Genomic DNA, 26,922 nt, shown 5'->3' with positions numbered 1-26,922 from the left:
ACATTCTAATGTTTTGTCCCACTTAGGCTGTGCCAACGCTATGAGATAAAATCAAATTTCAGGGAGTTAGCTTGATATTAAAATATCGCTCTCTTCACTGTTGATACTATTAGCTTGATTTATTGAGCCGTAATTCTGATAACAAAATGTCAATAGTACAGGACAGGTATAGCATCAATTTCAAATTTAAAACATCTAATAAAGGGTAGTTTGAAAGTGCCATGTCCTTAATTTGAATTTATTAGCCTCCAGAAGTATCCCACAAAACTACGTGATGACCCTCCATGTATGGCCACTTCCTTGTAAGCTGCTCTCCATCCAGGTGCATAGGAAGAAGGTCATAGGAAGCCCATGAATTTTTGATTGAATTTGAATTAGAATTTGAACTGTAATTCAGCGTATATATGGACTATATATAATATATATATGGAATTCAAATATAAAGGGCACCCATTATGAAAAAATTCCTTTGCTTATCACATTGCACCACATCCATAGCCATCACACTGCATTGGTAGCAATTGCAGCGGTAGCCATCCATTGCAATCATGAGGGTAGTGATCTGCCTAGTACTTCGCAGGATGACAAGAGAGCCCCAGCCTGGACCAGCCAGGAGATTCTGGATCTTCTTGTGATTTGGGGAGACCAATTGGTGGTGAAGAGACTTTGGGTGGCCAAGAGAATGTGTCCATCCATGATCAGATGTCACGCAAGATGACTGCCTGAGGTTACTCCAAGGACTCTGTGCAATTCAGGGTGAAGGTGAAAGAACTCTGGCAGGTGTATCAAAAAGTCTGGGAAACCACCCAGCAGTCAGGGGAAGCTTCATGGACCTGCCTCTATTATCAACAGTTGCACACGCTTATGGGGAGCAACCCCCACCACGGAGCCCAGCATAGACTTAATTAATTATGACACTTGTGGAGGCCCTGATATGGAGTTCAGGGTGAGCCCAGAGGAGCTGATTGCCCCAGAGGAAGAGGGCAATGTAGAGGAGGAATCGGGCAATGAGCAGGGGACTGAGGAAGTTCTTTTTGACTGCCAGGAGCTCTTCACCATAGACCTGGAACCAGTCCCCTCCATGCCAGGCCCCTCCATGGCAGGCCCCTCTATGCCAGTCACCTCCACGCTGGTCCACTAATATAAAATCATTCCTTTGAGCTCATTGTGATTTTTGTGGTGTGCAGGATTTGTTGGAGCGGGGGGAACACAAGTTATCTTGAGGGTTGGGGGAAGGCTGAAGGCACAGCTGCCCACTGATACTCCTAGGTCTGCAGCAGACATGCAATTGATAGAACCAGGCAGGTTAGGGGAGGGCTGAAGGCACAGCTGCCTGCTACATGCATTCTACTTAGTGCAACTTAACCCCCTCCCATCAAGTAAAACCATTCATTCATTAAGACATGGTGGCTGGGTTTACACATGCCCCTTCCTTTCAAAAGGGCATGTTAATGAGAGGGTTTGAAAGATGAATATGCAGCGCCTCATTAGCATAATGGCAGCCATGGCAATTCGAAAGTGCGGCTTTTTGAATCGTGCGCCACCCATGGAGATGGGACCTTCCGAAAGGACTCCCCCAGTTTTTGAAAGCCCTTCTTCCTATCCTGTGAAGGTCCCGTCTCCACAGGTGGCACGTGATTCGAAAAGCCGCACTTTCGAATCGCTGAGGCTGCCATTATGCTGATATTTCGAATCTGCTCATTAACATGCTCCTTTCGAAAGGAAGGGGCAAGTGTAGACACAGGGTACAATTAATTTGAATTATGTCAGAGAAATACATCAATATCATGTGCATTATAGATCATTCAGGAAGCTATGTTTTAAAGCATCCCTTATTTCTGCTGCCTCAGCGTGTTTACTGGGTGATGGCTGTGTGGGTGGCTGTGAGTAAACCCTGCCTATGGCCTCAGCTTCAGAATTCCAGATTGATGGGAAAGTCTCCCGCCTGGATTCACATATATTGTGCAAAATAGCACGTGCTGTAATCATGGTGTGACCATTAGTTTCAAAAAGGTCCAAATGGCTCAGTAAGCACCTGAACCTTGCTTTTAAATGGCTAGAGGCACATTCAACCACCATTCTGCACCTTCTGAGTCTGTGATTGAAGTTTTCCTTGCTGGGATCCAGGGCTCCATAAGGCAAGGGAGCAGAGGGTAAGCAGAGTCACCCAATAAAAAAATAGGCATCTCCACATCGCCAATCATGATTTTCTGGTCGGGGAAACATGTCCCATCCAGGAACTTTCTGTACAGCCCAGAATTTTGGAAGATACACGCATCATGAACCCTCCCTGACCATCCTATATTGATGTCGGTGAAGTGACCTTTGTGATCTACCAATCCCTGCAACACCAGCGAGAAATACCCCTTTTGGTTTATATACTCAGAGGCCATGAGGTCTGGGGCCATGATGGGGGATGTACATGACATCTGTTGCCCCACCGCAGTTAGGAAACCTCTGGACAGCAAAGCCATCCACTATGGCCTGTAAATCTCCCAGGGTCACAGTCTTCCTGATGAGACATGAACAGATTTCATGGGCCACCTGCATCACCATGGACCCCACTGTAGATCTGCCCACCCCGAATTGATTTGCCACTGACCGGTAACTGTTGGGCATTGCAAACTTCCACAATGCAATTGCCACTTGCTTCTGAACTGTTAAAGCCAGCCTCATTCTTGTGTTGCTGTGCTTCAGGGCGGGCACCAGCATATCACAAAGTTCGATGAAAGTGGACTTGCACATGCAAAAGTTCTGCACCCTCTGCTGGTCATCCTAGGACTCCAAAACGATGTGGTCCCACCAGTGTGTGCTGATCTCACGAGTCCAAAACTGCTGCTCCACTGTCAGCAATGCATCCAGGACAGCCAGCAGCTGTGAGTTCTTGGACTGCATTTGGGAGATTAGCTCTTCCTAACCATTGTCATCATCTTTATGATAGTGATCTGTTGCTGAGCTTTGTAACTGAAAGCAAAATTGCATGACAGTCAGTGTGGCTGCCTAAACTATGTGGGCAATGATTTGAAGCATTTGGGGATTCATGTTAGTGCTGGAATGTCACAGCAGGACATGGCGTGATATCCAGTTTTCACGTGGTTAATGGTGCTCTGAATTCTGGGACAGTGCTTTGCATTCTGGGATTCAAACATGAAATGCCCACAAGCAACCTGGGCTAAGGCACTGTGGGATAGGTACCCACAATGCACTGCTCACAGTGTTGAACTTGCACCAGGCAATATGGATGGGGAAACTCAACATGGTAAAAAGGTGGGTCGAATTTCAAGAAGCTTTGTGGACACTTAATTCGAATTCATAAGAACAAGGTTAAAAATTGAATTTATCTCATAGTGTGAATGCTGTCTTAGATTTCAGTACACCAAGCAATGATGCTCCTTCCATTTCCACTGAGAACCTGCAACAGTCTAAAGAAATCTCCATTTTAGAAAGATATTCCTGGTATTTAGTCTTTATTTACTTTTTCTTAGTCTTATTTCATTGTACCTTGTTAAATTTCCATACATCACCCTTGCTAATGTGCTTCCGGCTTCACCTTTATACCTTTCTAACCAGGTTTGAGAAACAGCCAGTACGTAACCATATACCATTCAGGCCCATGTCTGAAGTTGCTGTTTGCTCTCCAGATTTCCACATTAATTTAAAAACAGAAAGTCTCTAGAGACTGTTGTTGAAAAGGAAATTTTCAAAAATATGAACAAAAGTTTAATGATGCAGAAATGATTTTGCAGAGAGCCTGGAACAATGGCCATGAGAGATTTGACCTGTCCTAGTCATTTCAGTGAAGTGATAACTCAAATGTCCAATTATGATGACTTAAATGTCAGAATTGTTAGCTATTTAATCCATCAGATAGATAAAGGAGGCACAGAGCTGCACAATTTACTGAGAGTGATGCTTCAGTCTAGCACCTCTAATACCAGATGATGAAATGTAGTTCTTCCCTTTCCTCCTACCCAACTTCATCCCGAAAAGGGCGGGCGGGGGGGTGGAAAATCCAAGGAGCACATCTGTGGTCATGAGCCAAGTGACACCACAATCATATTTTGAACATCTGCACAACCTTCTGGGAGCAGTATCTTCTTTGAGGGATTCATGTATTGATGGAGCTTAATTTGTAGGAAGAATTTGGAAGAGAACCACCATGTTTTTTCCAGATGTGACCCTTGCTTTAAATATTTTGTAATAGACTACTATCTCTGTATCTGAGCCATATGAAATGTTTCTGTTCTTTACTCAAATGTCACTCTCCCAGTCTCTAGTACAGTAAGTCCAGTTTTGTCTATTAATATCGTGATGTTTAAGAATAAATCAGTATTCCAAGGAGAGTTGCACAAGACACGTGATCAGAGCCAATTGACACACCCATCCATCCCAATGTAAGATGTGATTCCAGGGCATTTTGAGTTCAAACTTGTAGTGATTTTTTTTCTTTTGCTGATATAATAAAAAATTAAGAAGGCACTAACTAGTACTTCTCAGTTTGTCAGTATTGCTACTTTTCAGGTTTCTCCCTTCCACTGAATATTTGCATGTATGGTTATTACCTCCCCGCACACTCAATCTGCTAGGTTTTTTTTTTTTTCCAGGTTAGATGATACTCATTTATGTCCATGTTTTTAGTGTTCCTAGGTATTTTTGTATTACTTGTCCCACACTCACTGATATTTGCAGTGCCTATAATTTTTAGCACCATCTGTGCTGTTTTTACTCTCCCTTTCAGAACTTTAATAAAGATGTTTAATGGTCCCAACATTTCATCTCTAGGGAAGTACACTACATATGAGGTGTCATTTATCATTTTGCTTTGCTTATGGTTCTGAAGTGAGTTTTCAGTCCATAATATTCTAATCCCAGGCAGTTAAAATTAATTTTGTGACTAAGAGTCTATAAGAGATACCATTATATACTTTGGAAAGTTTGTAATATACAGTATGTAAAGCTTTTTGTTTATCCACTAAGTATGTAATTACACTAGAAAAAGCAGTTGCTTATCTTACAAACTTGTAAAAGCCAGTAGTGGCTATTGTTCAAGGTTGCCACAGTTTAAGATAAAATATAGATCTCATTCTTCTTTATCTGAAGGTTCAGATGACTGAGCTACAAAAATATAACATGAAGAATTCCGATATTCTTAACAATACGAGTCTCTTTGTTTTGGATGACAACATATTCGAGACCATGAGCAAACGTGTATGGACTGATGTGCTACTCCAGGTATACAAGGTACATCGCAAATACATAATATCGTACAGTGCTAAGCTCTCACATGATATTTGCAAATATTATAGAAAGAATTCAAACAAGGTGAGCTTAAATATCATAATTCTTTACTTTGAATACCTCAAATGTTTCAACTAATGACAAAACAATTAATCTGCTTAGCTAAGATATGTTTTATCAATTTTTTTATAATTTGTAAACAACATGATTCAGAACTGAAGTTCTCCTCATATTTATTGGCATGGAAATGATTTCCCTGATAACGTCAAAGAATAGTAATGGGAGTTCAGGCGTGTTCTGAAGAAAGGCTAGACCCTAAGCTGTCAAGACCAGTTTAACCAGACAATAACTGGAGAACAGTACGTCGCAAAGGTATTAAAGGGACAAATCATAGTGGTGTTAAATATCACTCTCTTCAGCAATTAATGCAAAAGGAAATGAATAACATTTTTCAACATTTATATCATATTCAGCATTACAAAAAATAGCATTTAGGTTTTTTTTGTTTTGTTTGTTTGTTTTTTACTAGGCCTGTGACATAAACATTTTAGATCTTTCTCCCACAGCTTAGAAATCTAGATATACCATAAAGAATAATAGGAACCTGTTGCACCAAAAATGTGTTCTTCTATACCATACCTTTTCTATCATGTTCAGAATTTGCTTAGATTTTGGAACACATTTCAGTTTTAACATAGTCAATAGCGCTTATCAGAGTGAAAAATAAATTCTCTAGTGCTAGATTATAAAAAAAAAAAAATACATTGAATATCCAATTAATTTTGTATTAGTTAGTAAGAGTCTAGGCAACACAAAAGCTTTATAAATCCTTTTTAAACATTTAGATTTACATTGATCTAGGATCATTAAAATTGGTTAAGCCAAAACACTATCTTTAGAGGAAAGTATGAACACATGATTTACTGTTTTTTTTTCCTGCCAGTTTTGGATCTGGAAATGACATAGCTTCAAGATGCCTTTTCTCTTTTAGGTTATGTCTATATTTGCAAAAAAAAAACCCTGTTCTTAACATGGATTAGCTAGCCTTGTTTAAAATAGCAGTGAACACGTGGCATTTTGGGCTTTTTATTTGGAGTTAAATCTTATGGGGGAGCTGCAATTCAAATTGCTATATCTTCACTGCTATTTTAACTGAATTTAGCTAATCAGAGTTAAGGTCACACCTTTTTTGCAGTAGAGATATGCTCTGAGTATCAGTATTCTAAAGAATACTCAGTCATTTCAATTTTTGGAGGGTAGTTAATTGTTGCAGACTTAAATGCAGTGGTGGAACTTAAACATGTAAATGTTGCTCTCTCTATATGCAAAATAGGAATCTGTTTATAATGTGGGCAGTAGTTAAATGCAGTGTATACATCAAGAGATTATAGTTAACTTTTGTACATTAGTAAGGCCCTACCAAAGTCACAGCCATAAAAAGTATGTCTCAGATTGTGAAATCTGACATGCATAAGGCTGCAGCTGGTAGTCCTGGCTATGGATGTGAAAGGACAGACTTCCTCTCCCCCTGTAGGGCCACTTTGATTTCTCCTGGCTTTAGGCAGCTTGGTAGCTGGAGCTGTTATTCCTTGTCCCTGCATGAGGATGGTGTGGCTGAAGCTATGATTCCCCCACTCAGGTGGGAGATTTGCAGGAAGATTGGACATATGATAACCTGTCTCCCATACCCTGCAACTTGTACTTCTGCATTGCGGTACTGGCTTTAGAACTGGGAGCTGTGCCAGAAGCCTTCCTCTCTGGCTATCCAGCTCTGAAGGTAGTGCTCCTGCCAGCAGCAGGGCAGAAGCAACCCCTCCCACTCCACAGTAGCTCTTTGACCTTCCAACCCTGACCACCTCTTGGGTTGGGACCTCCACAGTTACAGCCCTAGGAAATTTCAGATGTAAAGATCTGAAAACATGAGTGTGACTAATTTTAACCCCCACAGATGTGAAATTGACCAATACAGAATCAATTTGTCAAGGTTCTGCACATTAATAATCATCAAATGCTTTGTAGATCTAAAAAAAGATAGAGGTGGCTGGGCTTGGTTGACTTACTATTGAAAATTCTTCATCTTGGATTCTGAAATGAAGATCTGAGGTGTTTGGAGAAAAGTTCATTTAAAATGTCTGTCGAAAACCAGCAGTCAGTTGTGCCTATTATAGCTGGGTGTAAACAGCTCTTGATCAAACAAGATAACATAAAACTGCTTTTCTTAGGGAGTGCTTTGGTGTCAAGCATTCTTCCCTCGATGCTACATATGTAACTGAGTGGATAGTGTTCCTGACAGCCCTTTTACTCTCTATACAGGAGCCTAAAGAGAGAGAACACTGCATACCCAGAAGCACTTTGGTTTTCCAGTTGTGTGGTGCCATGAAAACGTTACTTTGAGACATCAAGTAGTCAGAATCCTTAGGCTATTCAGTGATAAAATTAACACATGCTTTGACATAAATACATCTTTGTTTTTTTTAAAGCTGGAGTGTGTCATGATTACAGATCATGTGCTGACTAAAATTTTCTTCACCTGAACAAGCATGATCTGGCCAGCATCATTCTTATTTTAATTTCTAGGATGGAGTTTCTTTCATCAAAATTGGCAGCTAAAACACAGTTATATATCCTGTTTTTTCTGTCGAGGCATTCTGGAGATTGCAGTTCCTCCTGTGATGTTTCACTTTGGTGCAGTCTGTAGTGGCAGACTCCTGTGCTTACTGTGCTTTTTATTGCAGTTAGGCAGGCAAGAGTGTTTTCCTTGTGAGTATGCTGCAGCCTCCGTCCCCCATGAACTTAGTGTGAGACTGGAGATATAAAGTTTAAACTACAACTCTTTTTATGACTGCTGTTGCTGCCCCGTTAATGCAACATGCCTCTATGCTAATTTAGAATCTATCAAATGACTTTGAAACTGACAATATTTCTGTTTGACAAATAATTGTATTTTGTGTTTTATTATTTCTGCTTGGGATTAGAATTGTTATACTTTTTACTAAAAAATTGAAATTTTTTTTTCCTACTTTCAGGTGTTGGTTCTTGCACGAGTATCATCACTTACTGTCAGTAATCTGTTGAGCTCAGAAAACCTGCAAAGCATGCCAAGAATAAATGCTGAGCCTTTATCCAGTAATATATATTCTCCATCAGAAAGACTCCTCCTTACCTGGCTGAATATGCATTATGAGAAAACCAGAAAAATTGTGTGGAAGGACTGTCAAAAAGGTGACTCAATACTTCGACTGTTCTTTTTCTCCCTTGCAATTTTGCTTCAGTTTCTGTATATCTTAAGCATATAGCAACAGTTTGTCACTGAAACTACCATACTTTGAATATGGGTCCATAAATATTCTACTTACTGTGCACATATGCCCCACTCACTCACATGGAATCTTTGGTCAGCAGTACTCATTGGAACCAAAAGTGTGCCATTTGTCCCTCATGTGCCTCAGTTTGGTGCAGAAAGGAAGAGTGGGAGAGCATTTGCCTTTGGAACTGGTGCTTCTGTCATCAGGTCACCTTAGTAGCTCTGCACCTGCATGGATTACAGCACATTTTACACAGTGACAAGTATCAGAGAGGTTGCTGTGTTAATCTGTACCTGCAAAAACAACCAAACATCCTGTGGCACCTTATAGACTAACAGATATATTGTAGCATTAGTTTTGTGGGCAAAAACCCACTTCTTCATGCATCTGATGAAGTGGGTCTTTGCCTACGAAAATTTATGCTGCAATACATCTGTTAATCTGTAAGGTGCCACAAGACTTCTTGTTGTTTTAACACATTTTAGAAGATCACCAGAGCTGATAGTCCTCATGCAATCAGGAGTGATCATCCAGACTGCTTTCACAAGTATGGTCACAGAGTCTGAGACCTATTTGCCACAGAGAAAAACATAAGCTGTCAGAATTTCTAGTCTTGAGGAGTAAAGTCTCAGATCTCAAAAGATTTGCCTCATTTTGTGGACTCTGGGGACAATGTCTATGTACCTGCCAATCCTTTTCATACCAAAGGTCTTAAAAAAGCTGAGACGCCATGTGGAAATGCTGTTTACAGTAGCACCAGCTTGACTGGAACGATTCTAGTTCTTTTATCTGAAAAATTATCAGTTCAGCCTCTGGCAACATTACCTGTGTTTCCTGATAGGGTTTCAAGTATGTCTGTGAACTCCACCGTAGATGTGTATGCATTCAATGCATATGTCTTTTTTTTTTAAATCAGTAGTGTCTGTTTCTCTTGTACAAGAGCAATAAAAAGTGGAAAGCAGTCAAGTAGCACTTTAAAGACTAGCAAAATATTTTATTTGGTGAGCTTTCGTGGGACGGACCCACTTCTTCAGACCATAGCCAGACCAGAACAGACTCAATATTTAAGGCACAGAGAACCAAAAACAGTAAGCAAGGAGGACAAATCAGAAAAAGATAATCAAGGTGAGCAAATCAGAGAGTGGAGGGGTGGGGGTGAAGGTCAAGAATTAGACTGAGCCAAGTATGCAGACGATCACCTATAGTGACTCAGAAAGTTCCCATCATGATTTAAACCATGTGTTAATGTGCCGAATTTGAATATAAAAGCCAGCTCGGCTGTTTCCCTTTCCAGAACGGTGCGATAATTCTTCTTCAGTAACACACATACCTTTAGGTCATTGGCAGAATGCCCCATTCTATTAAAATGTTGACTAACTGGTTTGTGGATCTGGAGTGTTTTGATGTCTGTTTTGTGCCCATTGACCCTTTGTCTAAGGGAGTTAGAAGTCTGTCCAATATACAAAGCATCTGGGCATTGTTGGCACATGATCGCATATATGATGTTAGTAGAGGACCATGAGAAAGTGCCCGTGATTCTGTGAGTAACCTGGTTAGGTCCAGTGATGGTATTTCCAGAGAAGATATGTGGACAAAGCTGGCAGCGGGCTTTGTTGCAGGGAAAGGTTCCAGGACTGGTATTCCTGGGGTATAGACTGTGGCTGTTAGTGAGGATCCTCATGAGGCTGGGAGGTTGTCTGTAGGAGAGAACAGGCCTGTCACCCAGGGCCTTCTGGAGTGCGGCATCCTGGTTAAGGATAGGTTGTAGGTCTTTAATAATTCGTTGCAGTGGTCTGAGTTGGGGGCTGTGGGATGATGACCAAAAAACAAATTGACAGGGTCAGACATATACCCAGAGACCAGCTACTCCAAGATCGGCCCAAAAAAACCAAGAACAGAACACCACTGGTCATACTTGGCTCCATCTAATCCTTGACCTTCCCCCCCACCCCTCCACTCTCTGATTTGCTCACCTTGATTATCTTTTTCTGATTTGTCCTCCTTGCTTACTGTTTTTGGTTCTCTTTGCCTTAAATATTGAGTCTGTTCTGGTCTGGCTATGGTCTGAAGAAGTGGTCTGTCCCACGAAAGCTCACCTAATAAACTATTTTGCTAGTCTTTAAAGTGCTACTTGACTGCTTTTTGTTTTGATAATGTACAGACTAGCACGGCTTCCTCTCTGTTACTATAAAGAGTGGAGTCACCCTCCTATCTTGCCTTCTTACTACTAGCAAATCAGAATCTGATGGTGTTTTACCACCAGCTAGGTCTCTAGCAAGCTTTCTCCCCAAAAGGACCCTGCTGATAGTCTTTAAAATTTCTTTTCGTGCTTAACTTTCATCCAAAATCCTTAACTGAACTGAAATACATCAAAAGATACCTCCACCCCTGCCCTTCAATACAGATTCCCCTGTAGAAGAATTTGGAATTTGGTACTGCAAACATGCCAGCATGAGACACAGCATGCCAGCAATGTATTACATCAACAAATGGTGATTTATGCTCATCTCAGTTATATCAGGAAGCCATCAAATCCTGAGAAGGTTGTCAGCTATATTCAGTAACCTTATTGGCCTTTGATCTCTCAGGAATAAACAAGAGGGTATGAGACTTACTAAGCAGAAAGCAGGTATCCAACTTTGGATTCATTATGAAAGACTATATTTCATTCCATCTTGCAGATCTGGGGAAAGCTCAGTATAGACCTGTTTGCATTAGCAGAGGCTGACAAATGCAAAATATTCTGTTCCAGGAGAGGTCTGAACTAGAAATCCCTAATCATGCATTCCTTCTCCTGTGGTGTCAGAGCCTTTTCTGTGCATTCCCTCTGGTTTTGCTGAAACCCAGGATAAGAGAGGTTAGATGGGACACACACACTGATCTTGATAACCCCATACTGGCTGAGACAGTTCTGGCTCTAGACCTTCTCCAATTGTCCAAAGAACCTCCCGTGTATCTCCTGTCTGTGTGAACACAGTGTTTCAGAACTGAGACCAGATGCTGCCTCTAGAACCCTGCTTGCTATAGCTGATGGCTTGAATGCTTACTGTATAAACAATATCACTATCTCCAAGCATGCCTATTTGCATATAGACGTACTGCCACAGTGCAAGAAGTATCTTCGATTTATGGTGAAAGATGTGCATTACCAGTTTATGGCCCTTTCCTTTGGGCTGTACGCAGCACCCAGAATCTTCATCGACTGTGTAGCAGTGGGTGGTGGCTTTCCTCTGTCACCACGGGGTACAGGTTTTCCTGTACCTGACAGTTTGCTCCTCCAGGACCAGTTTCACCAAGTTGTGAAGGCTCAGCTGCAGTTGATTTGAGAGATGCTCACGACTGGCACAGAAATTAATCCTCATTTCATACAGAGGATCAAATTCATAGAGATCATTCTGGAAGCCACTCAAGTGCATGCCTTCCTTCTGGAAAAGCGCTTCCTTGCACTCTCCCAGCTCATACAGTCATGCTAGCTCTCATCAGTGACCTATCCACTTCGGGTTCAGAGGGACACACTCAGGCAATGTAGACGGCAGAGGAGCTGTGTCTTTACATCATCATCCAGCAACTCCAGGCTGTCCATCTTGCTTGCCAGGTGTTCCTGCCTCACCTCACAGGTCAATGTGTGGTGGATGTGAGAGATAACACAAGTGGCAAGTATTATATCAGCAAAAAGGGTGGAGCTGGGTCATCACCCCTCTGTCAGGAAACTTCTAATTGTAGGAGCTTTGCATAGCCCACTCCATCCAAGTGGAGATGTTTTTCCTGTCTGTAGTACAGAACCAGCTGGTGAACCAACCCAGTTGCCATTTCTTTATCCATGAGTGGCCAGTCTCGCTGGTCATGATACACAGTTTTCCACAGTGTTTCCTCAGGTTTCCAAAGGTTCCTCTTTGCATCCGGAGAAAATGCCCCTAGTTTTGTTCATTCAGGAAGCTCAGCCCCAGTTCTTTAGCAGATGCCTTCCAGAATCCATGGTTAGGGAGCTTGCTGTACATGTACCCTGCATTCCCACTGGTTCACAGGGTGCTCCTCAAGATTTTACAGGGACAAGATGAACATCATTATTGTAGCCCCAGCCTGGGCACACTATTGTTGCTAACCCATGCTGTTGGAGCTGTTGATTTGACCTCCAGTCACACTGCCCTTCTTGTCCCATGTCATCATTCAGGACTAAGGGTGCCTCCTTCACCCAGACCTTCCTTTCCTCCATCTGCTAGTCTGGCCGCTTTGTGACTGAACCTGACAGAGTAAACCTCCTCAGAGCAGGTCCAGCATGTGTTTCTTAGCAGACACAAGCCTTCCACCAGACTCACGCGGCCAAGCAGCCCAGTACCATATAGAGTCCACTTCAGCTTCCGTGTCTGATGTGCTCAAATACTTCATGTCTCTCAAGGACCAAGGTCTGGTGACTATGTCTCTTACGGTTCACCTGACTGCTATATCAGTGTTCCACCCTGGAGAAGCTGGCTGCTCTTTCTTTGTGAGTGCCCAGGTGAGGCACTTCCACCAGGGACTAGATAGGCTCCGCCCCACAACCAATTGCCTGCTTCCAATGTGGGATCTCAGCTTGGTTCTCTCAGTCCTCATGAAAATGCCCTTTGAGCCCTTGGTCACTGGCTTCATCCTGTATCTCTCCTGGAAGGTGGCCTTTCTGGTAGTTATCACGTTGGGCCAGTGTGTCTCAGAGCTCTGTGCCTTCATGTCTGACCCCTCCCCACATACACAGTGTCCCATAAGGCAAGGTTCAATTCTTACCCTAGCTGGCTTTTTCCCAAAGGTGAAATCCAGCTTTCATAACAACCAGGATATTTTTCCTGCCAATCTTCCAACTCACTCTCTCAACATAAGACAGGTCCTTGCCTTCTACATTGATTGCATCAAGCCCTTCCACTAATCTGCTCAGCTCTTTGTTGCAGAGGCAGAACAAATGAAAGGGCAGCCCATGTCATCACAGTGCATCTCTTTTTAGATCACGTTTTGTATCTGGATGTGCTGTGATATAGCTAAGATCCCGCCACTGCCTCTTACGCCATATACAACCCAGGCTCAAGCTTCCTTGGCAGCTTTTCTAGCCCATGTTCCTCTCCAAGAGATCTGCAGGTGGCAACATGGTTATCTGTCCATTTCTTCACGTTGCAATATGCCATCATGCACTGGGTGAAACAGGACATGGAGTTTTGGCTCAGAGGTGCTCTAGTCAATGACTCATTGACTCTGACCTCTCCACTTAGGTAAAGCTGTTAAATCACTGAAAGGGAATTGGTAAGAGCAGTCATTCAAAGAAGAAAACATGCTTGCTTTCCTTTGTAACTGTTGTTCAACATGCCACTAAAATCTATTCCATACTCACCCTACTTTCCTTCTTTCAGAGTAGAAGGATCTGAGGGGTGGTTGGATCAGCAGGGTTATATATAGAGCATGACACTGGTGCCACTCTTGGAGATTCCACCCTCAGCCTGATAGGAAGCTGGTAGGTTAAAAGCTTCCAGTTATTGTGCATATGGCGCACACATATCTGAATGGAATAGATATGAGCAACACATTTTGAAGAACAACAGTTATAAAGGTAAATAACCATTTTTTCTTTTTGCCTCCTGGCAATATCTTGTAGCTTGGTGTCTTAAATTGTTTTTAAAAAAAGAGTTAGTACACGTCAGGTGTAAACCAGGATTAAACAATTATTTAGTTTTCAAAGTTTTCTACAATAATTTTAGGGTAGACATTCAAAAATGGCGACAAGTTTAATTAGGTAGTTGGGTGCTTATATAAAATGTTTGCAGTAGATCATCATAATGGAGCAGAATGCTCTGTAGGCTAATGGGCTCATTTGTGAAGACGTTTTCAGATTTCATCATTGATAACAAATGAAAATGAGTTTCATGGTCACTATTTGGTTCCCGGTCGACACTTATATACCACAAATCTTCTCACAACTTAGCATAATTGGTACTTTTCTGCTTTCAGATAAGTTTCAGAGTAGAATAGTAAGCATGATTTTTGAGCGTATACTATATATGTGTATTCCTTTATGGAAATTGACATGATGACTGCTTTGATTATAGCTTCTCATAGCCATTTTTTCCCAGTTTGTTGGCTTTTATGAGTCCTCACACCAGTATAATGAAATTGGTTAATGTGAGGTGTTCCTTATGCAACCTTAATTTGGCCCCTTATTTACATGCAATATAATACAGTCTTTCATGTATGAGGTAGACTGGGTTTGTCATTTCCCATTTAGGCTGACAGCTGGGAGCTGGAATCTGCATGTGGAGCCTGTTGGCTGTCCCCACTTTTTGTACTGGACTGCGATTGGGTGGTGGCCTGCCCGCCCTTGGTAACCCCTAACTCACCGTCTCAGGCCAGCAATTGACATCCTGCCACTGCCTGCCTCTGACCAGCCCCTGCCTCACTTCCTTCCATTCCATCTCTGTGATTTTTACCTTGCCTGTTTGCATGTTTTGACTTCACTACTACAGCATAATAGCAGAATGGTCTTCTTACACATTCTGTCTCTAAGATGCTACTGACCATTGCAGTATTTTGTCTCAGCAAGGGTGTGTGTGGCGGTGGGGGGGTCAATATTCACTCGGTTATGTCAGGAGGCTATTCATCTGTGGAACCTATGCATATGAAACAAAGTTTCCCTGTGATTTTTCTCCACCTTCCAGAATTTAGGAAACCATTGCAGATTCTCTCTATAGAATTTCAGTGGATCCTCAGAAGGACATCCGCCTCCAAATCTTCCATCAATGGGGATACCCAAATATAGACTTGCTCACTACCAATCTGAACTACAAATGCAAAAGAATTTGCTCCCAGCTGGAAGCTGCGTTCTTTAACAGTTGCATTTCTCCAGTGGACCATCGGCTATATGCATTTCCTCTATGGAACCTGGGCAGCCTGCCCTCTGATCTCCCCACCTCAGCATAGGTGATTCCAGGGTAAATGTTCATGTGCTCTAGAGATGTCCAAACTGTCTTACTGAGCAGCAGGGAAGATTTCACTAGAGCAACGGACACAACTAAGTTGAAGGGATTTTCATCAGGACTTGAACTAATTTTTTTTCACCACATCTCTTGGACATATAGTCATATACTGATTGTGTTTTACATTTGAAGTCATCCATCTTTTAATTAGCTCTGTGAGAGTTTATGGTGCTTACTGTCTACAGGTAATCTGCCAGTAGAAGGGTTTTCTGCATTTCCCTCGCCCTCTGATGTCCAGATTTCTGAAGTTTTAGTACATGACTACCGTCTGATATCTGACCTAGTGCCATCATAGATATTAGTTTTGTCAAGGTTAGTGGGGGGCCCCTTTAAACCCCAGCAACATTATTGCTGTATCTGTTATCTGTGAAAACCACATTTCTTGTGGCAATTACTTCTGCAAGAAGAGGTTTGGAACTACAGGCTCCTCTAGCGAACACTCACTATGCTTTTTTTTTTTTTTTTTTTAAGTACAAGGACAAGGTTTTTCTCAGGCCTCACCTTACATTCATGACACTGGAAGTTTTATTTAAACAATTTAGGGTCCCTTTCCAGGGTCTGGTGGCCCTCTATTGGTTAGTGACACATCCTCCCAGTGAAAGTGTCTTTACAGAGTACCTTTAATCCAGATTTACTAGAAGTTAATAATAGGCTGTGGTATTGTCCTTATCTGTGATTAAAGTTTGATTAAGGGTTCAAGATGATCAGACCCAAGAGTCTCTTCGATATACAGTACACTCCTGTTTATCCGAATGACCTGGGGGGACATCCACATACTTTGGATAGCTGGTTGTTCAGATAAATGGAAGTGCCATTACCTAACATAGATCTACATGGTAGGCTTATTATAGATTTAGATAACTAGGATTTTCAGGTAAAGGGAATGTGAGTAGCTGTAATTGTACAGTATTAAGATGTTGGTTGAATTCTTCTTTTTGAACATTTATGTGCTTATTTGCTTTAATAATCAGAATTTACTCAGTAAAAATGGTAGATTCATTTTTCATCTATGTGAAAGATTTATGATATTTTGGCAGTCATTCAGAGAGAATTATTAAATAATCTTAAGTATGGAGTCAGGATAAGGTTTAAGTTAAGTCAGTCTTGCTTGTACTTATGCTAAACTTATAGTATTTATTTATTTGGAGACCAGTACTTAGTTTGAAATTTGTGTTTATACATAATCTATTTTGTTTTAATTCTGATGAACCAGAAATATTAGTTTGTATATCTTAGTGTAAAATACTCCTTACCGTCACTCTGATTGCCCTGGAAACAGTTCAGCACTTTATTAAGCAGCAGACAAAAGCTGATGCTCGCTTCTGCTGTCTGTGACCACAGGAGAAGAGAGAAATAATTTCAGTCCTTAGAAGGACAAGCTGCTTACTCACCTTTGTTCCCATGGCCTTATGTAGAGGGAAGTCTGAAATGTCAGGTGTTTCACACTGTAAAAAAATAAATATATGTCAATATATATTTATTGAAATACATAATAGAGGAACCATTACTGTTACCACTGGATGAAAATCATGGTATTTTACTCATACCAGTTTGTTACAAATGCATTTTCTTTAATGTAGTAAGAATCAGATCACATATTGCACAAGCATGGAGGTTTAAAACCAAAAGAATGAGAAAAGAAAGAGTCAAATACTTGTTTTTATCCATTAAAGTATGGAAACAATTATAAAATTAGGTTAGTAATTAAATAAATATAGTAAATTTTATCTACATTTAAAAACCCTAGGAATGTTTGTGTGGACTGTAGAACAGTTACACCAAATGTATGGAAAACAGATCCTTGGCTTTAGAAACCAGATCTTGTTATCCTTCAGTCATGTTGTCAGTCTGGTTTTTTGGCAGGCATTTCAATGAAGGTTGAGGTTGTGTTCCAGGGAGGACTTTTCTTGTGCTTTGACTGATTTCTTTCTGTTTAACATATGATTATTTTTATACTAGTAGGTGGTCTTTATTATATGTTCCAAGTGTGTTGGGATAGCCAGGGCCTTTGTATGGGCACGTTCAAATTTAAAGAAATATACATCTCACCTTTGGAAACTCCAAAATGTGTCACATTTTCTCCCAAAGATTTCACCTTGCTCATCCACATCTGTTCCAGGTAGTTTAAACTGCTGCATTGCGCTGTACTTTTCCTCTCAGAAGAAACCATGTAGGCCACCCAGAAACTTAAGTGGAGGAGCACCATTTTTCACTAGCTTGATGCATTAACTAAGTTGTCTGGAACAACCTGTGCCTAGCATTGGCTACAGCAAAATCATAGGAACAAATTCGGGTGAAAATCTTGGGGGTCTACAAAGGCCCAGGGGCTGAGAGCTTAGCTATGTCTGTGACCACTGTTCTTTCTCTTTTGGTTCTCTATACTTGTGCAATGTATAAATCATCCCAGGACTTACTCAGAAGTGGGCCATTGCCTCCAAGATTTGCTTCTGTTAGAAATATAGCAAAATTGTCTATGCCCTGAAAGATATTTTTCCCATCTTTTCCCTAAGTGTGTGCTTTTATGCTATCAAGAGAGCAAGTTAAGTTAACAGATCTTGTGAAAATCTTTTCAGGGTAAAAGGATAATCATTCCTGTAGTTTTTCGCATTTTGAAAGAAAAAGTCTGCAGCAACTAGAATGAGCCCTGAGATACCAAATCAATTACTATGTACTGCAGTCGTCTAAATGAAATTGCAAGTCATGTTTCACACAGATCAAATCAAGTAGGATCTTATCACAGAAGTGTCCAAACTACAATTGCTTCCCGTGAGCAGGAAATTACTGTTTAGACCTCAATTTTCAACTGTAATATTTCTTAGAATATTTTAAGGGCAGTCCAGAACTCTGTCAAATGAGCTTTAGTTTGATTCATATTTTGATAGTTAAGCAATCTCTCAGACTCTCATAGGTGCCCTCACAAAAACAGTATAATTATGGTCATATGTATACCATAAGATTTTGTTCTTTTTCATCTAAAAGCAGGTTTAGTCTTTACCAAAACAGACTTCTCTTAATACTGTGAGAAGCTAGGTAACTACTGAAATGAAAAATTCTGAAATAACTCATTATACGACTCTCTCACCCTAGTAATAAATTTGCATTCTTCCACATTTTAGAAGTTATTAAGTACATCAGTGAATTGATATAATCTTGGAAAACTGTTACAGAACTTCACAAGGGTTTTCCAGGGCCTTTTATATGTCCTCAGCCATGTGAAGGGACTCCCATTGTTCTCTGTGGAAAAATACAGCTGCAAAATGGAGTTTTGTCACTTGAGCAAGTGACCTGCCCCGCAGCTGTTTATTGTGGCCCTGACCCAGTAGTAGCAAAGGGGCCAGAGTCAGGGCCACAGCTTTTTCCCCAGCCGTAGCCCAGCAATGGTAGGGTGGGGAATGTGTTTAGAGGCAGTGGGCATTTTTTTTCTCCTGGTCCAGCCAGATCATGAGGGCAGGGGGCCAGAGCTGCAGCTTCCTGGCTTCACCACCTTGCTCTTCTTAACCTCCAGCCTCTCTTCCTCATCCATCTCTCAAATCCTTCGCTCCACTTCTGCCTGGGGAAAGCCTTTTCTAGGGAATCAGGATTTCTTCACTAGTACTAGGTGCCTGATTAGCCCCTGTTGCAGGCTGACTTTTAATGAGCCCCAGCTGCTTGTCGAGGCTGCAGGATTGTACGCTCTGTGAGCTGAGGAGTGGAATAAAAAGGCATCGATCCAGTTCCCAAAATACTTGTCCTCTGTCAGGCTCCTGCCATATGCAGCCTGTGATCTTCCACAGCACTGAGTCCCTAAGGCTATGTTTAGATTGTGGTTGCTATTTTGGGATACAAATATATCCTGAAATAGCAACTCTGTGGGTTTCCTCTGTGCTCAAAATAGCAGAGCTGTTTAGAGCATGGTATTCCAGTTCCACTACTCTTCGTCATGAGAAGAATAATGGCACCAAGTTCAAAATAAGGTGTATCAAAATAATTTATGCAATTTGCTTTGTGCAAATTGCATAAAATTATTTTGAGATACAACTGCAGTCTAAACATATCCTAATAGAAAATAGAGAGCCTACATGTTATTGAGTTTGAGACATGTTGTTCCACTGATATTTAAGTATAATTCCTATTTAAATTAAGCTTTTAATACATTTGAGGAAATTTTAAAAAATCCTTTTGGTTCAGGTCATTAGTTGTGCCATTTGGTGTTAAACAGCTTTAAGGAAAGATTACGTGTGAAAAGGGGTGGGGGGAGTAGCAGAGGAGACCCAGAAACATGAAAAGATTCCAGTTGTTCATGTCATCCAAAACGTGGAAAATCTGTAGGATTGACCAAAGGAGTTTAAGGAAGGAAATGAAATGTTCAGACCAATTTTCTTTTGATATACCATTTAATTTTATTTCATGCATTTGTTTGGTAAAAGCTACCTAATATAGATCAGTGACAGATATTCAGAGACCAACCTGGTTTTCTAGCTTATGACACATTTTCAGATATCTAGACTGGCACCGCAGTCACATCAAAACAAAATGCTTGTATTATGTAAACTTTGTTGCACTAGGTGAACCTTTTGAGTCTTGCATGCTCCAGCGGCTTCTGAAATATCTTTTAGGTCTGTAATCTAAAAGGTGTATTGGGTAAGCACATGAGTTTAATTTGGTTTAGTTATGTTGGTGAGTTAGTTGTTTAGATGCTTAATGTGGTGGATGCAGGGGAAGCATCCACCAAGATGGCTGTATGTATCCAAAGCATTTCTTGTAATTAGGGTCCTACCAAATTCATGACCACGAAAAAAACATCAGATCTGTGAAATTAATTTTTTCAGGCATAAGGGTCTGGTGACAGAGGGGCTTTTTGCTGGCAGGGGCTCGCCCACATGGCCTCTTTACTTCTGGCTCCCCCCTCTGCTGAGACCGAGGTCTCGCGTGGCTATGCTAATGAGCCATGGGACCATGCTAATGAGCAGCCTCAAAATTGCAAATGGCCACTCATTAGCATGGATCTTCAGGGAAAGCTGCACTGTGTGGACCCAACCTATATGTGGTAATAGGAAACAGCACACTCAAAGGTGAAAGGAGTGTAATCATGCCTAGAATTCAGCTATCTTGTCTTAAGTGTTGAAATGATACACAGTGTTTAAATAACTTCAAGGTCTTTATATATTGCAGTATATTATTCAGAGTGACGTATCCAACATTGGACTAGTCCAAAATAGGCTTTTAATAGTTTGTTTATTAAGCTTAAGAAACAGATATAAATGATGAGTGCTGTCTGGTCCAAATGCTTGCCAATAAAGTTAGTTTTGGTTTTATTAATGAAAGAAAAATGAATGGTAAACCTGTTGTTGTTGAACTTGAAAACAATTGTGTATGATTATGCAGTAGAAGACTAATGACTAATGCTGCCCAACCGCAGCAGGGGTTCCCCAGATGTGGCAAGACACAACAGGAGACAGGGGCTTCCCACAGCTGCCCAGCTATGGTAGGGGAACATTAGGAGCACCCAACCATCCTGGGTTGAGGGGACCCTGCAGCTCCCTGGATCTTTAAAGCTTAGCCTTATCTGTTGTATTTGTGTGAAAATTGGGTGTAGTTACTGGACTTTTATGGAGCTCCCAACATGACCACTGATGCTCCAAATTGGAGAATCTCTGCATAACACTCACTAGCATTTTAATCACGAGACCCATCAATGCCATCCAGAATGTGAAAAGCTAAAATATATACTTGAATTTAAAAAGTCCTGTTTATCAGCACACTGAGTAATTATATTTAGAAAGGTTTAATTACATCAAAGCAACTAGTGTGAGGCTTTAATGCTAGACCTGTAATTATAATTATAAAAGATAAGTACTTTTACATTTTTTCTAATACTAATTACTTTATTCCCCAGTACTTTAGAATAAGTAAATTGCTTAATATTAGACCTGTTATCTGTTTGCAGCACAAAAATATACTTGTAAATATGTTTTAAGCGAGAAAACAATCAAATGTTTGAACTTTATTGAATTCTAATTGTACAGAAGATTCCATGAATCTAATGAGCAGTACTGTTAAATTACAAATATAATTGAAGAGTAACATATAATGTATGTTGAATAGTAACAGAGATGTAACTGTGTTAGTTTGTACTCCTGCAGAAATGTAGCACCTTAAAGGCTAACAAAAGGATTTATTCAGCGATGAGATTTTGTGGGACAGATCCACTTCTTCAGATCAATTTCATTTCCAATACAGACTGACATAAGTACAGAGGACCAAAAAGAAAAAAAAAATGCAATAAAAACTGACAAAATAGGATAGAAGGAAGCAGATGAGAGGTGGGGGGAAGTTAATTGTCCTGTTGGATAATTACGAACATCAAAGGAAGGGAAGCAGTCCTTGTAATGCGTGAGGTAGTTGATGCCTCTGTTCATACCACATGTTAACGTGTCGAATTTGAATATGTACTCTAACTCAGAAATCTCTCTCTCTAATCTGTTGTTGAATTCTCTGTTCCCGGACACACATTCTCAGGGCTTTAACAGAATGTCCCACTCCACTGAAGTGTTCACTGACTGACTTATGTGTATTAAGTTTGTTGATGTCTGCTCTGTGTCCATTTATCCTTTGGAGAAGGTTTTGCCCAGTTTGTCCAATCTACATCGTATTAGGTCATTGTTGGCACATAACAGAATATATAATGTTGCTGGAAGTGCGTGAGAATGTGCCTTTGATCTTGTAACTAACATGGTTAGGTCCAGTGATGGTATCTTCAGAATAAATATGTGGACAAAGTTGGCAGCGGGGTTTGTTGCAAGGAAAAATTCCAGAATTCATATTACTGTGGTGCAACTTATGATTGCTGGTGAAAATCTTTCTCAGGTTAGGAGGTTGTCTGCAGGAAAGGACAGGCCTGTCACCTAGAGCCTTCTGGAGTGTAGCATCCTGATCCAGAATAGGTTGTAGATCATTATTATCATTATCATAATCCTCATGCATCATTAAAAATCACATTAACATGTGGTATGGACAGAGACATCAACTACCTCATGCATTACAAGGAATGCATCCCCCACCTCTCACCCGCTTCCTTCTGTCCCATTTGATTTGTCGGTTTTTATTGCAATGTTTTTTCTTTTTGGTCCTCTTCACTTGTATACATCAGTCTGTATTGGAAATGAAATTGATCTGAAGAAGTGGCTCTGTTCCATGGAAGCTCATCAATGAAAAAATCATTTTGTTAGTCTTTGAAGTGCTACGTTTCTGCTGATATATTAACCATCGCGTTCATATCTATGGATGTCCCTACCTAGGTGAATATTTTGTAATTATAAAATAACCAATGGGTAATACATGTATGGGGAGCGCAGGCTACACTACAAAAAGAAGCAGAATTATTGTTAGCTGAGTCTTCTAGGCCCATTAGTTATATAAAATTTGATAAAAAGACAATAATTTAATTGTTAGAGGTAAGAGATTTAATCTGAAATAGAGTGGACTGAAGAGAATTGTACAGACCCTTCATCTTCAAAATTGCTTGATTTACAACCATTATTGAGTGATATGGTTTTTAATAAATGTAGGCAAATTTACAGTTGGTGCCTTCTCACAGCAAGATTGGTCAGTCTGTTGTGAATAGAACTGGTTGAAATTTTTTGAGTGGAAGTTATTGCTACTCAAAAATACAGTGTAATCAAACTGACTTTTTTTAAAAATTTTGAAAAGTGAAAAGTTAATCCTGATAAAATTTCAATTTTTCCAAAAACGAGATCCAAAATGAAAGCCTTCATTTACAATCAACAATTCAAAATAAATAAAAACTGAAGCTTCGCTTCCTGTTTACTCCTAATTACATTTTTCATTTAGTTACATCTTAATACCATTTTAATTGTTTTTCAGAACTAAGTGTGAGAGGGTCAGACCAGAGGGTTATAGGAGTGTGGAAGAAGGTAGGCACGTTAGCCCTAGACTGAATAGGTCACTGTTTTACCAGGTAAACTAACAGATTAAGTGCAGATGACTTGATTGTTCTGGAGTAATCAAGCGCCTATGAGAATCAATTAAGTCAGGCAGGCTAATTTAGACACCTGAAGCCACTTAAGAACCTGCTAGTACCGTTTAAATAGACTTCCCTCCAGTTAATTCAGAGCATGAAGGAACTGGGGTGGACAAGTGTGCAACTGAAGGTACTATCAGGTGCCAGGTAGAAAGCGTGGGGAGGGAGTGTGGGGAAGTGTCTCAGGGAATCATAACTGTGATGCACCTAGTGTGAGATTCTGCAGACAGTTGTTATCTAGAGAATCTCTGGGCTGAAACCGGAAGTAGAGTTGTGGGCCTGGGTTCATCCTCCCATATCCCCAACTCCCTGCTTGCCATGGGAAAGTTGATTTGGACAGCACAAACTGAGGCAGGGTGAGATGTTCTCTTCCCTTTCCTCCATGCTGGCTAATGTTCAGTATGGCTAAGTAAATGGCAGGTCTGTGACTCTGAGGAAAGTGGTTAACTTCAAGACCACCAGAACCTGGAAGGCAAACAGTCTGACCAGGAGTGTGGAACCTACACTTTTTTCACATAAGAGAAAAAAATCAAAATTACTTTTTAAGTCAAAATGAAACTATTTTTTTCATTTTTAAATGGTTTGATTTTTTTTTTCCTAAGGAAAAGACATACTTGTATTAAAAATTTCAGATGAAGATTATTTCATTTGGAAGTTCTTGTGGGAGAAGTTTTTGTTTTCTGAGTAGCTCTAGTCATAACTGTAAATTAGTGAAGCTGACTGTTCAAACATAAGAGAGGGACAAAATTGAATTAAAACAGCACAAATTTCATTCCATGCTTCTACTATAGTCATCGTCTCGGGGGGGGGGGGGGGGATGGGCAGGGGGAATAGACGTATCAGAAGCAAGAGTAATATTCAACTTTTGATCCTGACTTTTAGCCAGACTTCAGTTTCCATTTTGACATTGTGGATAGTCTTTGTGCCCAGAGATGCACTTATTTGTATTTCTAATTGTCTGATTAGCTATGGCTGTTGCGAATCTGAACATTGACATGAGTTTCATTGCATGTATAAGTTAAAAATTATGAAGGAGAGACACAGCATACTCTGATCAAATACAGTATTTAGGGATGATGCTAGTAAGTTTTACAGTTTAGTCCAAGGGCTTTTCATTTCTTGAAACCTGGGGTTTAGTTATAGCTGAAATCACCCAAAAATATTTTTGGCTCCTCCCTTAGCCTCAATTTACGACCTGTCCACATTGAAACAAAATCATAATACTGGAGAAGCACCACACGAGTGTAGCTTCTGATGTTACAGGTTAGGACTGAGGTACATTTTCATAGTGCTATGCATTAGCTTGCACAGCATCCACTCATGTTCTCTGTTTATATGTATTGAAATATCTGCAAATAACCTACATGCAATGATAAACTACATGAATAGTCTAGCCCCTGAAAGTGTTTCTGCTTTATATAGTCACAAGATATATGACAATGTTAATATCTTTTTTTCTAGTTTATAGAATGGTAGGTTGTCATATTTTGATTTTTATAATGTAGTTAGTTATTCATGAGCTAATTTTCCTGCTGTCTTCCCCTTCCCCCTTTTTCTGTGGCTTCTGGGTTTTAGTTTTTCTATAAAGCAGACTCCTGATTTGATTTAAAAAAAAGTCAGAGGACACTATTTTTGTTATGGTGCACATAATAGTGCAATGGCTTTAGTATTAATTCAGTTAGACTCAACTACATCTTTATTGTCACATCAGTGAACATGATCCTGAAATTAAACAGGAAGCCTTTGAACTGACTGGTATAGAGAAGTGTGCCCAAGTGGCAGGCAATGAGTTTCATCTTACATGTGAAGTATTTCTGTCCTATATAGTACCCTGAGTCATATCCTTACACTTCTTTCTTTCCTGCATGAACATTTAACTAAGTACCTTTTGGTACAGAGCACTTTTTCTCTACAGAATGACATCCCTTTAAGACATGACACTTATCCAGCAGATGATAATATCAGCACAAAATTGTCTTTTAAATAATTCTTTTTGATCTGTGCTTCAAAAGCAGTTTTGAATCACTAATGGAAGGCTAGATTGTTCTCCGGTAGTCTTGCACTTCTGAAGTCAGCAAAAATAATCTTTAAACTCCTAAATGAGATTTCTGTCATGAACTAAGTATTTCTTTCACTGTGACGAAAATTAGGCAACCAAATATTTTTATAGTAAACCGTCGATTTGACGGACTAATGGGTTGGAGGGGCGTCCATTAATGCTGAAAGTCTGTTGAATGTGAGAGTTTACTGTATTCACCCTAGTGCCTCCCTCCCCCGCCCCAGCCAGGCTTCTCCAGCCCCCACCTCCCCCCAAACAATTGGGCAGCTCACTAGAGCTTCAGGAGCTGCCACGTCTGGAGCCGCCACCGCAGCCAGAGGAGCCACTGCCACGGCTGGAGGAGCCTCGCTATGGCCTGGTCCGTTGCCGCGGCTGGAGGAGCCACTGCTGTGGCGACAGCAGGAGCATGTGCACCACACACTCCTCTGAGCAGGTTTGGGGTGCATACGTGGGCAGACAGCACTCGTGTATGTGCCCCACCCCTGGTGGGAGGAGTGTTTGGCGGCCCCTGCTCCAGCGGCGGCTTCAGTTGAGTTCTTTCCTTGGGTGGGGGGCTATATTCAGCAGATTTTGGGAACGGGGGGCTGGCAGACATCCATTTTTCCTGAAGTCCGTTAAATCGGGGGTTTACTGTATGTATATCTGTCTGGAAGGAGCATCTGTTTTCCAGAAGTAGAACTACATAGGTTACACTCAAATTGCTTACCTGTTTGATGAAGCAATTTGAAAATATTATTATATTATTGTAGTCTGCATGCATTTAACACAAGTATTCTAATTCTGGATGTCCATTAACAATCTTTGAAGTAACTGCAGAATTCTTCCATGATGCACAAATATACAGTTTGTGATGATTTTATCAGTGTGGGGTTCTAGATAGCTTTATGAGAGCAAAATATTTAGAATAATTGTGCCCCAGCTATTGCTTTTTATTTGAGATGACCTTTAATATATTTGTTTTGCATTATTAAAAGACTTTATGTGAACTTTTAACTTCTAAATAATTAGCTCTCAGTAAAATCTTATTTGTTTTTTGAATCTGAAGCGTCATAAGTGTAATGTGTGGAGAATTACTGTTCCATATTAGGTTTTGATTGGTAATCATTATATCTGTTTGGTTTAAATGTGATGATTCTCAATTAAATTTATCTGATTTTTGTGAAAGAAGTTTCTTTGCAAATGTGATAGTGATGTATGCTATCTTTCCTGGAAAAGAAAAAAATGTTCAGATCTCCTAGTGAAGCTCCTGGGGAGAATCATGATATTTCATGGTTCACAATTATCAACTCCATAATGTGCTCATCCTCAGTG

General features: G+C 40.5%; 1 protein-coding gene across 1 annotated transcript in view; it reads left to right on the top strand.

The window, feature by feature from the left end:
* The window catches only part of CFAP47 (cilia and flagella associated protein 47), a 324,141-nt gene that overhangs the window by 185,353 nt on the left and 111,866 nt on the right, over positions 1 to 26,922 (top strand). Inside the window, exons 32-33 of the mRNA XM_074988334.1 lie at positions 5,101 to 5,241; positions 8,265 to 8,460. Coding sequence (XP_074844435.1) covers positions 5,101 to 5,241; positions 8,265 to 8,460 — 337 coding nt within the window. The remainder of the gene's footprint in view (positions 1 to 5,100; positions 5,242 to 8,264; positions 8,461 to 26,922) is intronic.

Source organism: Carettochelys insculpta, chromosome 1 (assembly GCF_033958435.1).
Source record: "Carettochelys insculpta isolate YL-2023 chromosome 1, ASM3395843v1, whole genome shotgun sequence".
Classification (NCBI taxonomy): domain Eukaryota; kingdom Metazoa; phylum Chordata; order Testudines; family Carettochelyidae; genus Carettochelys; species Carettochelys insculpta.
Note: the sequence above shows the minus strand (reverse complement) of the source record. Positions and strands in the feature narration are given on the sequence as shown.